The sequence below is a fragment of the Mesocricetus auratus genome, unplaced genomic scaffold (genome assembly GCF_017639785.1).
Source record: "Mesocricetus auratus isolate SY011 unplaced genomic scaffold, BCM_Maur_2.0 Super-Scaffold_100011, whole genome shotgun sequence".
NCBI classification, from domain to species: domain Eukaryota; kingdom Metazoa; phylum Chordata; class Mammalia; order Rodentia; family Cricetidae; genus Mesocricetus; species Mesocricetus auratus.
Genome location: NW_024429195.1, coordinates 19,199,817 through 19,213,138, shown reverse-complemented (window position 1 = coordinate 19,213,138; position 13,322 = coordinate 19,199,817). Strand labels below are relative to the sequence as shown.

The following is a 13,322-nucleotide window of genomic DNA, read 5'->3' as shown; positions in this document are numbered from 1 at the left end:
TCCCTTTTCCTTTCTACGATTTGCTCTTTTTCCAGGCATGGATCTCTTCTCCAACTGCACCGAGGAATGTAAAGCGCTGGGCCACTCAGACCGATGCTGGATGCCTTCATTCGTCCCTTCGGATGGACGCCAGGCTGCAGATTACCGCAGCAACCTGCATGTCCCCGGCATGGACTCAGTTCCAGACACCGAGGTCTTTGAACCTCCTGAAGCGCAGCCTGGAGCAGAGCGGTCCTTCTCCACCTTTGGCAAAGAGAAGGCCCTGCATGGCACCCTGGAGAGGAAGGAGCTGGATGGATTACTGTCTAATACACGAGCGCCTTACAAACCACCATATTTGAGTAAGTATCAACTTACATCAAAATAGTTCCTCGTAAGAAGTAAAGGTCCATATTCTTTTTGCTGAAAACAGTTTGAGTTCCTAGAAATGTTGATGAAAATTATTTTTAGGTTTAGGCAGAACTCTAGAATGGAGAACTGATACAGTTGGCTGGAAGGTGGGCTCTGGTGTTAGGGCTGTATTTACAACAAAACACGGGCTTGGCTTTTATGAAAAGTATCTTCAGATGTTCTTTATTTCCCTAGAGTGGGGAATTCTTGCTTACATGATTTCTCTGTGATTTGAAGGGATAATCAAAGGCGGAGTCCTTTCAGGGACTGTAAGGGATTTCGAGGATGGAACTGAGGGACTTGCATGTACCAGACAAGCACTGTACTGCTGAGCTATGCTCCTCGGGTGTAGTCTCATGTTTCCTGTTGATATTGACTAGGATGATAAGTTAATTGCAGTTTTATCATAATGAAGTTAAACACATTAGACAAAATTTAGAAAGTAATGTGGATGTGTAGACTTCATATTGAGCTTTCACTAGAAATTAAGAGGTTTGCTGGTAAGGACTCGAGTCCATAATCAGAGCCAGAGATACTGTGTGATAGAGGAAGAAATGATCTTAGAGTATCAAGACTACAGACAATATGACCCTTACTTCAATATAGAAACTGTATTCTCCAGGTGGATTATCTTATACAGCCATATGACCAATAAAAATTGTTTGGAGTTTCTATGATAGGTTTCCTTTTGAGGATCTTGATAAGCAAATTATCCCATTTAATATCTTCTCCATGACATCAGTTGCTTTTAGTTAATGGATAAAAATTACTTATAATTCAGTTCTTCAACTTAATCAAAAAGCGAAATCTACCGGGTATTGAAAATTCTATTGCATTGATATATTCTTTCATCTTTTAATATCAGGAAACTATTCGTTGGGTCATCAACCAGAAATATAGATTGAGAAACATTGGAAATGTATCATTTCCACTGACCTGATAACATAGGAAAGATTAAAAAGACTTGAAGAAAAGAAAACAAACTGATTATATAAATGTAATATATAACATATATTAAGACCATGTAATGCAAAAATCACATAATAAATCTACTGACGCCATGGCTTCTAATGTAGGAAAATAACAGCAGGCAAGTGTTAAACTGAGGTCTTCCTGAGATTTATAAATAGTGAGGACAATAGTGACCATGTTGTGCTTCATAAAAGATTGTATTCAGATTCTCAAATTACACAAGAACACCGTTGACTCCACAAGATACACTATTTTAGTATTGCAGAGCTTGCTAATTATGCCTTTTATGAATCACTAATATCTGTTTAGCCTTCATTTTATTTATACTATACAGAGCATAAGTATATAAATTATTAAAGTTTAAGATCCAAAAGGAAACATATTCAAACATTCTAGCTTACTGAAAGAGAACAAAAATCAAATTTTATAAAGGTGAACTCTGATGAGGTCTTCTCAAATTGAATTATAGAGTTGAAACTGTTCTTAAAAATATAATGTTCCCAAAATAATATGAATAATCTCACCTTGTCTTGTGTAATTTATGAAACATGCTTTTTAGAAAATGATTACCAGCAATTTAAAGAAAAAAAATCAAAGGATATAGGATCTTAAGGAATTGAAGTATATACTTTTAAATGAATACTAGTATGTTCTTTAAGGACATATTGTCAGGTAAATTCACTACACAGATAATGAAAAGGCAACTCCCATTTTATAATATTAATGAATACAATACTTGGCAAATTACACTTCTGTATAAAACTGGAATTTGTTACAAATAAGAAAGCATTTTAATAACTCTGTAGTTTTTGTTTTTAATAATGGCCATAGTAATCATATTTATTAATTAATAACAACACCGTCCCTATTTTAGTGCAAAATTGTCTATTTTGTATAAATCTATTATTCTCATTTAGAAGCCTGAATTCAAGGATCTTTGGTTTCATAAGCATATGTGTTAACACAATCAAATAAAAGGATCTATTATTGTACCTTGTAAATTTAAATTTGGTTGCATATTGATCAAACATGTCTATTGAATCAAATTAGTCTCTAATTATGGTCTATGTACTTCATTATCGATTTTAGCTCACTAATACTGTTCTAAATCCTTAGTGTTTGAATTGAAGTGTGACCCCAAGTAGAGAATAAACAGAAAAATGTTTTTATAATGCACTTAATTCACCCTGGAATTTTAAGCATTATGAATTTCTCCTTTTTAAAATATGCTAGTATTTTAGTGATTTGTGTTATGGAAGACTCAGAAATTCACCCTTAAAGTTTCATATTGACCCAGACTCAATAGACAGAGTCAATTTTATTGTTAGTATAGTAAACACTATACACTCAAGCTGTTCCTGACCATTCCTGATCATATGGTGAAATGGTTTAATATTATGTCATTTTTCATCAGGAATGGAAATAGTCTCATCTTCTAAATTAAACACCACATCCCTCATGTGAATAAAAAAGCTAAAAACTGATGCTAATTACTTGCTTTAATCAGAATGTTTTGATAATTATTGAGGTTGCTGTTTTACTTTTGTTAACTATGCATTTAGTTTTCTAATGAGTATAATATACATTTGATGTTTAGGAAAGTAGCTATATATTCAGTAATTTTTTAAAGCTTCTAAAAATGTCTATTGAGTGCAATTTAGGCAATAATTATTAGAAAAGCGCAAGATGGACACAAATGTCATTCTCCATGCCAGTCTAATACCGCTGATAGTGGATGTTTTTTGTTTTGTTTTGTTATTAAGCTATATTAACCTTTGAAGAAAAAGGTTACAAGGTGCTTGTATACAGTGAAAATGAAGTTCACTTTGAAGTGGCAATCTAAACGAGTCACATATTCTTTCTTACGGCATAGAAAAACATACACAAAGTTCTGCATGATCTGTTTATTCAATGGAACTTAAAACAACTGGCATCCGGTTGGTCACATCTATCACTACCTCCCTAGTCACAAACACTGTCTGACCTGTGTTTTCCTACTTACATTACAAAACTATGGAGTTCATACTTGTGGCAAAACTGTATAAGTTAGAAATAGATATATTACCTAGATTTACCTGAATCTTTTCCCTTTAGTTCAGTTTCACTTTACATTTTATTACAGCAATAAAAATCCTAAAACACCAATTTAACGTTTAGCTAAAATTAATAATTGCTTTCACCAATTTAAAATGGGAAAAGACATTCTCTGGAGATTAAGAAATGACATTGCACTTTTGTCATAAGGATTCTTAGGATATGTTTTTAATTATAGACATTTTATTTAAAGCAATTTCATCCTTCAAATGACACAATCCATTACTTGAAACAATCTGGCTAGTCTCGGGAAATGAGAAACAGAAATAATTTAACCACAGAGATGAGAAGATGGATCAGTGCGTAAATGCTTGTCTTGCAAGCAGGGCAGCCTGAGAACAGGAACTTAGCACCCAAATTAAATGTAGGCATGGAAGAAACCCTGGCAGTGGTGAGGCTGGGACACCCATGTCTCTGTATGGCCAGATAATCTAGGGAAATTGATGAGTTTCAGGTTCAGCGAGAGGCACTGAAGTGATAGCGGAAGACACAATGTCAACCTGCACATGCACCAACACATGCACCCCACAAGTCTGGACCCCCTCACACTTGCATGTGAGCATGCATGCACACACATAGTCTCTAAAAACTTAACTTGAGGAATGCCATTGATTAAAAATTGTGTTACTTATATAATAGATAAAACCTAGATAATTAAAACAATACTAAGATATATTTGGAATCATTCTATATTTTAACGTTAATTTTTTCTTAAGATTTTTGTCAGCAAATTAATGAGGTCCAAATTAGGCAGCATAAGCAGTACAGTAATAAATGCATGAGGATACACAAGGAAAATTTTCTGATTATTTTATTCTTTTCTTTTTAGATGTGTTCATTTTACATACTCTCTCCCATTTATCATGTATTTGTGATACAGATTTTTTTTGACATGCTCAACACATTGAATCAAGTAATAAAACTTCACTAATATGATGTTCTTGAAAACTTCTTAAACACATGGAGTTTTCTAGTTTAGAAGGAACCACTTACTGAAACATACTGTAGCCCACTGGTATGTTACTTTTGAAGCGTCTAGACTAATGCTTGTACAGCAAAAGTTCACCTGTCTCACTCTGTTTTTATCAGCTTGTGAATTCTTTCAAAATTTTGCAGCTCACTGAGACCACAATGAAAAGATAAAAATTTACAATATTGCACCTAAATTAGTACTGACAGTTTACCTAGATCTCTTCTTGTTAAATTCAATTTTGGAAAAAAGATCTTTTTGGCATCTGTTTCTGAGCACTTCCAGCCTCGAGCTGATGGGAAGTAAGGAACATGCTTTGTTTAGTAACATCTCTCCGAATGTCTTCATTATCTCAGTGTGCCTTCTGTGAGTTTTCATAATTTGCTGAACTCAATAGTGTGTTGAGAGCATATACAGAATTCAAAAGAAAATTACTTTTCTTACGGATACTCATCAAAAGTGTATTTATATCACCCCTTGTGTCTATTCCTCTAATTCCATAAGTGTAGCAGTTCATCCAATGGTAAATCTACAAAGTAAGTGTTTTTTATTAACGTGTTTTTAAAAAGCATTTCTGTCATTTAGTTGCAGCCATCAGTAAATGAAGGAAAGCCTTTTATGATTTTTCTTTTCTGCAAAATAGATGTTTTATGTTCACTTTTCCTCCAGACTTTGTTACTTGTTAATCAAGTATTTCTGAGAGCTTTGCTATTGATCTCTTGTTTTTCTTTCTTCACACTCAGATCCATGAGCTTAATTTACATAAAATTTCACTTTATCCTTTTTTTGACAAATCTGCGGTCATCTCACTCCAGGGGTACTGTTTTTCTGTTAACTTCCCTGACTCCAGAACTAGGAAGAAATCTCTTGTAGACAAATAGTTTACTCCCTTCTACAGAAAACTAGTGACAGCAAATAATAAGTAGCAAAGCTCATCTGTGTGTCTGCTGTTAGAATTTGATGTTCATCTCATACCATTAGGTGACATGTGGACAAAACATTAATCTATTCCCAGCCTCTGTCAGTACTGCACTCAACTGAAGACAGAGCTGCCTGGGTCCTCCCTGTTACTCCTGGGAAAAGAGATAACTGGGTTTTACCGTGGTTTTTTAGTCTCTTGCTTCTGCTGTGTCTTAACTAATAGGAGTGAGAGTTAAGAAAACTTTCCTGAGAAGAAACTGTGAAGCACAGAGTTTCATTTCATATGCACACACCTACCACTGCTGGTGGTTTCTTATTCAGGACATTACGCTTCTGCACAGCCAACCTTATGTCATCACACAACTTTACATCCAGATGTCAAAATCGTGTCTATCCAAGACCGTTCTAATCCCATGGCTAAAGAACTCTTATAGTTTCTTTGGTCAGTGCTCTTACTTTCTTTATAACTTTTCAATTTTTAAAGTACCATTTAAATATGTCTTTAACTTCAACTGACCTGCTTTTGATAATCTTATGACTGGTTTACCCAAACTATCCTATGCTGAGAACAAACTTCTATAATCATTACTAAAAATAATGTTTAGTTTCCCAGCAATTACAAATGTTACTAAAATTTGCTTCTGTTCTATAATATTTTTTCTGGTACAGTTGCTCTTTTCACACAGCCAGACCTACCAAGTGATGCATATAGTATATGCCAAACCACTTATGAACAGTGAAGAATGGATATTTATTATGATTATTCATTCACATATCGGCATGTTTTAGAGCAAACATTTGCTTTTATACCTTAAAATTTTAAATTAGTTTAATTCCTTATTTAGACAATATATGAAGGGATTTTTAGAGGGGAGTAGAATTTGAACTTATTCTAGATATTGAATACACTTAATCGTGGTATTTAAATTATAATTTATCTTTCAAAATTTTCAGAATTTAAATTTATTTTGATTTGTTCTTATAACATATTAAATCATAAGGATAAGTAATAATGATCCATACTCTTGACTGAGGATTTTAGTTACTCACTCTCACTTCTTACCTTGTCTGTGAGACACTCCTCCAGTTTCTTGCTTTTTGAGTACCTCACATGTTATCCTTTATCTTTCACGTTTCCCTGAAGCCATAAGTACACTCATTCTACTAAATTTAGGTGTCTTTTTATTTATTTAACTTCTGTATGAATACTGTTTATTTAAGTCATTTATAATTATGATTTCTAGCATATATACATGGTTAGTCAAAATGGTGTCATTTAAGAATGAATATAAAGAGAAGGGAACAGATAAAGTTAGCTATTCTTTTGCATCATAGTTCATTTTCTGTTAGAGTTTGTGTAATCAAGGGAAATTTATTTCCTGCACACTTTCATTTGTAGCATATTAACATTTTTGTGTACCTCATTTTATATTACAGATCATTTCCACCCTCTTTCTTGTTTTGCACATTGGAAGTAAATCCATTTAAGCATTTGCCCATCATAAGAGTCTAACAAAAGAAGATAATCAATTAAAACCTAAGTAGAATTATTCAGTGAAAAGGAACGCCTACATATGGAATTATTTTTCCTTCTTCATCATACTGAGGATTTCCGAATCAACATATGAATACTTTAAGTTATAAATATCTTGTAGATAATCCTGGAATATGCAAATTGATTTGCCTATAAATACCATTAAACAATATTCAATACTCAGTGTCCTAGACTCTTCTTGGCTGAGTGTGTCTTCTAAACTCCCTTTTTTTGTGGAGTTAAAATCATTTAAATAATGAAGCTTGTAAATGGTGTAAGATTATTATATTGGTTGTTTAAGATTAAATAATTTTATAAAACTGGACCCGGAAGGGAAGAACAAAAATTTATAACTCAATATTCTGAGGCAGGAGGTTCAGTGTCAGTCTGGTCTGTAGAGAGAAATCAAACATAGTCTGAGGAATTTATAAAGACACTGTCTCAAAAAAAGAAATTAAAAGAGGATGTGGTATGGTGCTCAGGAGTGAAACAGTTGCCTAAATTTTGGAAAACTACTTGATGGGTTCAGTATAATAAAAGGAGTTATGTAGATAATTAAATGCATACATAAATGCTGGTGAATAAAACTAAAGTCAGCATCACCTATGCTGGTGTTATGTAGAGAATTAAAAAGTTCTTGAAGTTTGAGGTTCCCTAAGTCTTTCTAATCACTGTAAAGAACAATCTAGATCATATGAGGTGGATAGTATATAGAAGTTTGAAAGTATTGAATCTCAGAATGTTATCATTTTTAAATGACGTGGATGGAAACAACTAGTGACCAAGAAAACCTTGAATTTAAAAATCGAATTTTAGCTCTGATCCTAGAGTCAACCCGTAGCATATTCATTACCTACATTATGTGTTACATAGCAATATACTTACTCTATTCTTTATTTCAGAAACATACTTTAAAAATATGTGAAGAAACATGAGGACCATAATTGTAATTAAATTTCAGTGTCTTTACAATGCAGTGCTATTCAAAATGATCAGGTATAGTTTAAAGTCACTGAGTTCAACAAGTGATCATAAATACATTTATATCTTGTAGCTTCATAATTAAGTTACATGAACATATACAAATTTATATACTCACATGGAAGCATTATACACTCAAAGAGTGTTGTACTTTATAAAATTTAGTTTTTAATTATTTCCATCAGTTATCACAGGTAGAAATGACTAGGGTCATGCTTGACAGACGAATACATTTGATCATTTCCTCTCACATCTGCTGCCACTATCAGGGCAAGTTGCTTGTTAATAAACTGTAGATGATGCAGACAAGTTTAGTTTGTCCATTTGCTGTTTATGGTTGGCCTTTTTCTTTTTAACAACAGTTCTTGATGCTCAAGAATAACAGCAAGTTAACGATGGCAGTGTAGGCAAACTGCATTTCTGGTTGAAGTACAATGTGTTGCAACAAGGATGTTATCATTGCCAGAAAAAATGTAATTGGTGTAGCATTTTTCCTTTTAATATTGATATATGCCATAATCATACACTAGATTGTACCACCTCTTGTATGAGTACTTGATTATTACACACTAGAAAGCTGATTTCAAGTCGGACGTTGGTGACACATGTCCTTAATCCCAGCTCTCAGGAGGCAGGGGCAGGCATGCGAGTGTGAGGCCAGCCTAGTCTACAGAGTGAGTTCCAGGACAGGCTTAAAAGCAATTTAAAAAACCTGTCTCAAAAACAACAACAATAACAAAAACAAACCCTCAAAAACAAAAAGAAAAGAAGAAAGTTGACCTAAGTTTATCAGTAACAATTTTAAGTTTCATATATATGTCAATGACAATATTTGCAATGAAAACTAAGATCTACTGTATTCTACAAAACTGTATTTATGAGGCAAGGTATTACTATGTAGCTGGGGCTGTTGTCTAACTCATGGTGTTCCCGCCTCAGTAATCTCATGTCGGAAACACAGCTCTGTGTCATCAGACAAGGTGGTAAGATAGAATCTATAAAATTGTTTCGTTTGCTTCTTTTTACAGAGGAACTTGAAGTAGAGTTCATGTTGGCTGCTAACTCAGAAAGCCAAGTAAACTCTTCCTTGTAAAACAAATAATTTTTATGATTATTTTTGTCATGCTATTCAAATAGGTTTTAAGGTTATGTATGTGCACAAACATCTATGTACATAAGTAATGTATAATGGGAGAAATCAATTACAGATATGTTTTATATTTTGAATTTTTTTGCATAAAGAAATGGACATAGCACCCTGATTTCTTTCTCATCTCTAATTAAAGATACAGTATGTCACATCAGTAAACTAAGTAGATATTACAAAGGCATCTTGATGGTATATACTTGGTTGATTTTAGAGTTAAATTTGTTTCATAGGAAGGGTTGTGGGAAATGCTCTCTAAATATGAGAGATAGTGTGGTAGTCTGTTAGCTACTGTACATCTTAGCCTAGAAAATTTGTATAGAATATGATGAGATGCCCTGAAACATGCTAATGGTGCAGTTTTAAGATCTATTACATATAAATTTATATAAATTATGCATCAAATATTATGTTCAAGATAAATATAAGTATTTTTCTATTTGTTATTAATTAACTTCAGTCTTTCTAGTAAAACAAATGGTCATAAAATATATTATGTAACAGACATTGGCTCCTGTTAAACTGTATTTATACATCTTCAGTCATATGAACTGATAGAGAAATTTTACATTGAATATTCTGTTTTCTATCAAGTCTTGACTGAATTTGTTTTACCCAAAATCCAATATAATTTTCTTTTCATTCTAACATTTAAAAATAAATACAGAAATCGTGTTGTATAATTCATATTTAATAGTGAGTTTATAAAAGATATAATTTACTTTTAATTCAAAGCCAAGATTAAGAAATATATTTGAGCCGAAAATTAGGTACTACTTAATCCTATAACAACATATTTATAGATTTTTTAAAATACTCTATCCTTTAAAATATTGTATTTTCATTATCATTGATTGAGTAGTTGTTGGTCAAATTTCCATTAGTCACCTAAACATTATTTATATTTATAAGTAAATTACTGATTTTTGTTTAAATACTCTTTAAAACATTTTAAGATTTTAATCATGTTCTGTACATAAAAATCCTGAAAATTCATACATACTTAAAATATATTCTCAAGATGAGGACCCCTGGAATGTATTCAGCGTCCCAAACATCTCTCTGTATTATATCCAGATTCTAACACATTGGAAGTATCCCAAGGGCTTTCCAAGTCCCAACCACACCATGTTTAAAACCATTTCATGCTATAATCAATGATTCTTATTTTAAAGCTTCTATTATTGGAATAAATGAAGTAAATGTACTATGAAATTCTACTAAAATGCATTAGCAAGTCATTGTTTTGATAATATTGGAAAATTTATCAGCAAGCCTTATTATCTACTAATGTATACAGAAAACACAATTTAGTGAGCAGGTTCTTTGAATATATAGTATTTTGTAGCTATCTTTATGTTTAGTTTATCAGAAATGCTTCATTCTTATCTTTGTATATTTTTATTGACCAAGCATAATATGCTGTTGATTTAGTAGATTTTATAGAGGCACACAGTTGAATATGTAAATTTAAATGACAGATCACAATAAAAGAGAAGTAAAATTGAGATGCTAGAACTTTATATGTCTTTGAGACCCAAGTAGAGAATTATCATGATTTGTGATAATGTTTAAAGGAAATTTACAATGAAGAGATGAACATGATAAAAAACAACACATCTATATAGGGTTTTAAAAAAATGATGAATGGCAGTTTAAGAAGAAAAGAGAAGCAATGCCATCATAAATGTTCAGAGAGAAGACAGTAATCAGTTCCTCCATCTTCAAGAGGACAGAGAAGAAAAGCAAACATTTAGCCTCTTGAAAGGCTAATGTAAAACTCTGTAGGAAATGCCCTGGCCAGCACACTGGTGTTTGCTCCCTAGGGAGGGAGAGACAGCTCATATACAAAGCTTACAAATCACAGACATATGCAGACACCATCTGTGATTTGACACAACCCTACTTTCTAAGCCCTTGATGTTGCATTTTTTCACAAAATGCGATCCTCTCGCAGGGTCCAGCAAGGAATGGAAAAGGTTCAGATGTCCAGAGGAGATGCTTTGAGAAAACCTTATTTTTTTCCACTTTTTTTCTATGTCACTGTGATTGACTTCTTAGATTTCATTCTCCTGAATTTTAAAGACGAAATAATTGAGTTTCTTGAGGCCTCTTTCTTCTATTTCACATGATGATTTATGATAGGCAATAAGACATAAAAAAGCAAATGTATTATAATTTAAGGAAAACCTTTATGGAGTTGTCTAGAATTTAAAACGTACACATATATCAACTGTTCTATGTATGCATTGAGTATGTTAAAAAATGTCCCAGCCCACTTATGATGTCATAGTACATAAATTACTAACAAGTGAGTAGAAATTTAACATATCTTATTTGTGCCATCTCATTATTGAGCTTATTTATTTATTTTTTTATTTTATGAGAATTTCCACTTTGATACTATGTTATCCTCTAGTGGATTTTTAAGAACATCTGCTTTGGTAGTGTGTGAAACAGCCCACAATTAAATAAGAAGAATGCATTTTAGTTCATTGTCATGATCAAGCTACACATGTTCTTTCCTCAAACATTGAAGTGATTATGCTTTTCTTATTATGTTGAAAGTGACCAGATGAAAAGTGACACATATAGTATATATATATATATGTAATTTTAGAGAATCAATTAAATGGTTTCTTTAACTTTGTAATGCAGAAACTTGAATCAATCATGATTTAGAAGTATGTATGTAATGCAAGACAAAATCATCAAATAAGGATTTGTGTTAGTGAATATGAAGACTGGATTAACAATAATAGAAACAGATACTCAGTGAATGCCCATTCTGTAGACAAGGATAGAAAATAAAGATGAAATGAAGTTACTGGGTTCAAAGGTTTCTACTAGGAGTCAGTGCTCACCAGTCCAAGCTGCGGGTAAAACTGGTGAAATACAAGTTACAGTAAATAATTTTAGAATCAAATGTATGAACATTTTGTTTGTTTGAAAGTATATAATCATAACATTTATTCTTAATATCATATCAGCAAAAGGGTAGCTTGGTAGCAGACAAAATGAAATGGTTTGTTGATTGGTTAGAATGAACTTTAATTCTTTATGATTTGAATTAAGCAAAGGAATTGGGTGATATTTGTATCTAATAGAATGGTATTGTAATACTTATATAGTTATAGCAACAAAGTATTAACTCATTGAATTTTTTGAGAGTTTTCCAAATTCAGGATTTCCTTGTGGGATTATTTATAGGAAATAACTGGCACTGAATAATTTAATTTTCTTCTCTCACAATTAAAATTGTGTAATAGGCAAATAACCTGATCATTTAACACATAACTTTTTAATTTTTCAGTGATATAAATTTTGATAATTATTACTAAAGTATTTAACATGGAATATTATACTCTCTTTAAATGAAAACCCAGTTAAATTAAAAATACACATTCCTTTAATCACAATTTAAAATCCTATTTAACCTAATGTGGAGATATTTAATTTACTTTCTAATTTTAAAGCATTTATCGGTGGTACTAGTGTTTATTTGCTACTATTTGTTATAATTATATATTTGTCATTTGAGTCTTGCAATAGTGTAAAAGTATTTAGTAAACAATAAAATGAGGAGCAGAAGAAGGAGGAGGATGGAGCGAGACAAGGAAAGAGAGAGACCACTGAGTAGTGTTTCAGTGTGCTTCTTACAAATTATTGTTGAGAACAGATAACCCACTTTAAAAACATGTAGCTTCAAGATGAATGTATACTAGAGGTTTTGTACTTTATTTGTGATGTTGTAGAACCACATTGCATCAATGACCTCCAGCCTTCCCTAGTATACAGAAAAGTTACATCTCAAGAACTTACTACAGTAACTAAATAGAAACATCAATAACTTCATTTAAAATACAACTAATATCCTAAGTAAGTAGACGGTAATATTCTGGAGAACTCTTCGGAGGGAAACTAAAAATGGAATCAAAAGTCTGGCTGAAATCAGAAGTGGATACTGTTGTGTTTAATAGCTCACTATGTAGCATAGCTGAACTCATCCCCTTTTTATGAAGGTGAGTCATTCCAACCAAGCAAGTCAGGGTTGTCAAAGGGGCACAGGTCCAAGTTGCTTCTTCAGTCATCCTAAACAGTGAGGGTAAGAAGGGTATGGTCCTCACATTTGTTCCCCACATGCCTCATACGAATATCCACCCTTGCTATTAGAAATAAATCTTAACGACCAACAGTGCTTTAAGCTGTCCATCTGAATACAAATAAAACTTGAGAAATACTACACAGTCTTCTGGCCAGCTTTCATTAATTTTATCCCTTTCACTTTTATTATAACTTGAATCACTGCATTA

The 13,322-nt window shown here is 32.4% G+C and overlaps 1 protein-coding gene across 1 annotated transcript in view; it reads left to right on the top strand.

Annotated features, from left to right (window-relative positions):
* Pcdh10 (protocadherin 10) overlaps positions 1-13,322 on the top strand; it is a 57,676-nt gene that overhangs the window by 13,799 nt on the left and 30,555 nt on the right. Inside the window, 1 exon segment of the mRNA XM_005069671.4 lies at positions 36-341. Coding sequence (XP_005069728.1) covers positions 36-341 — 306 coding nt within the window.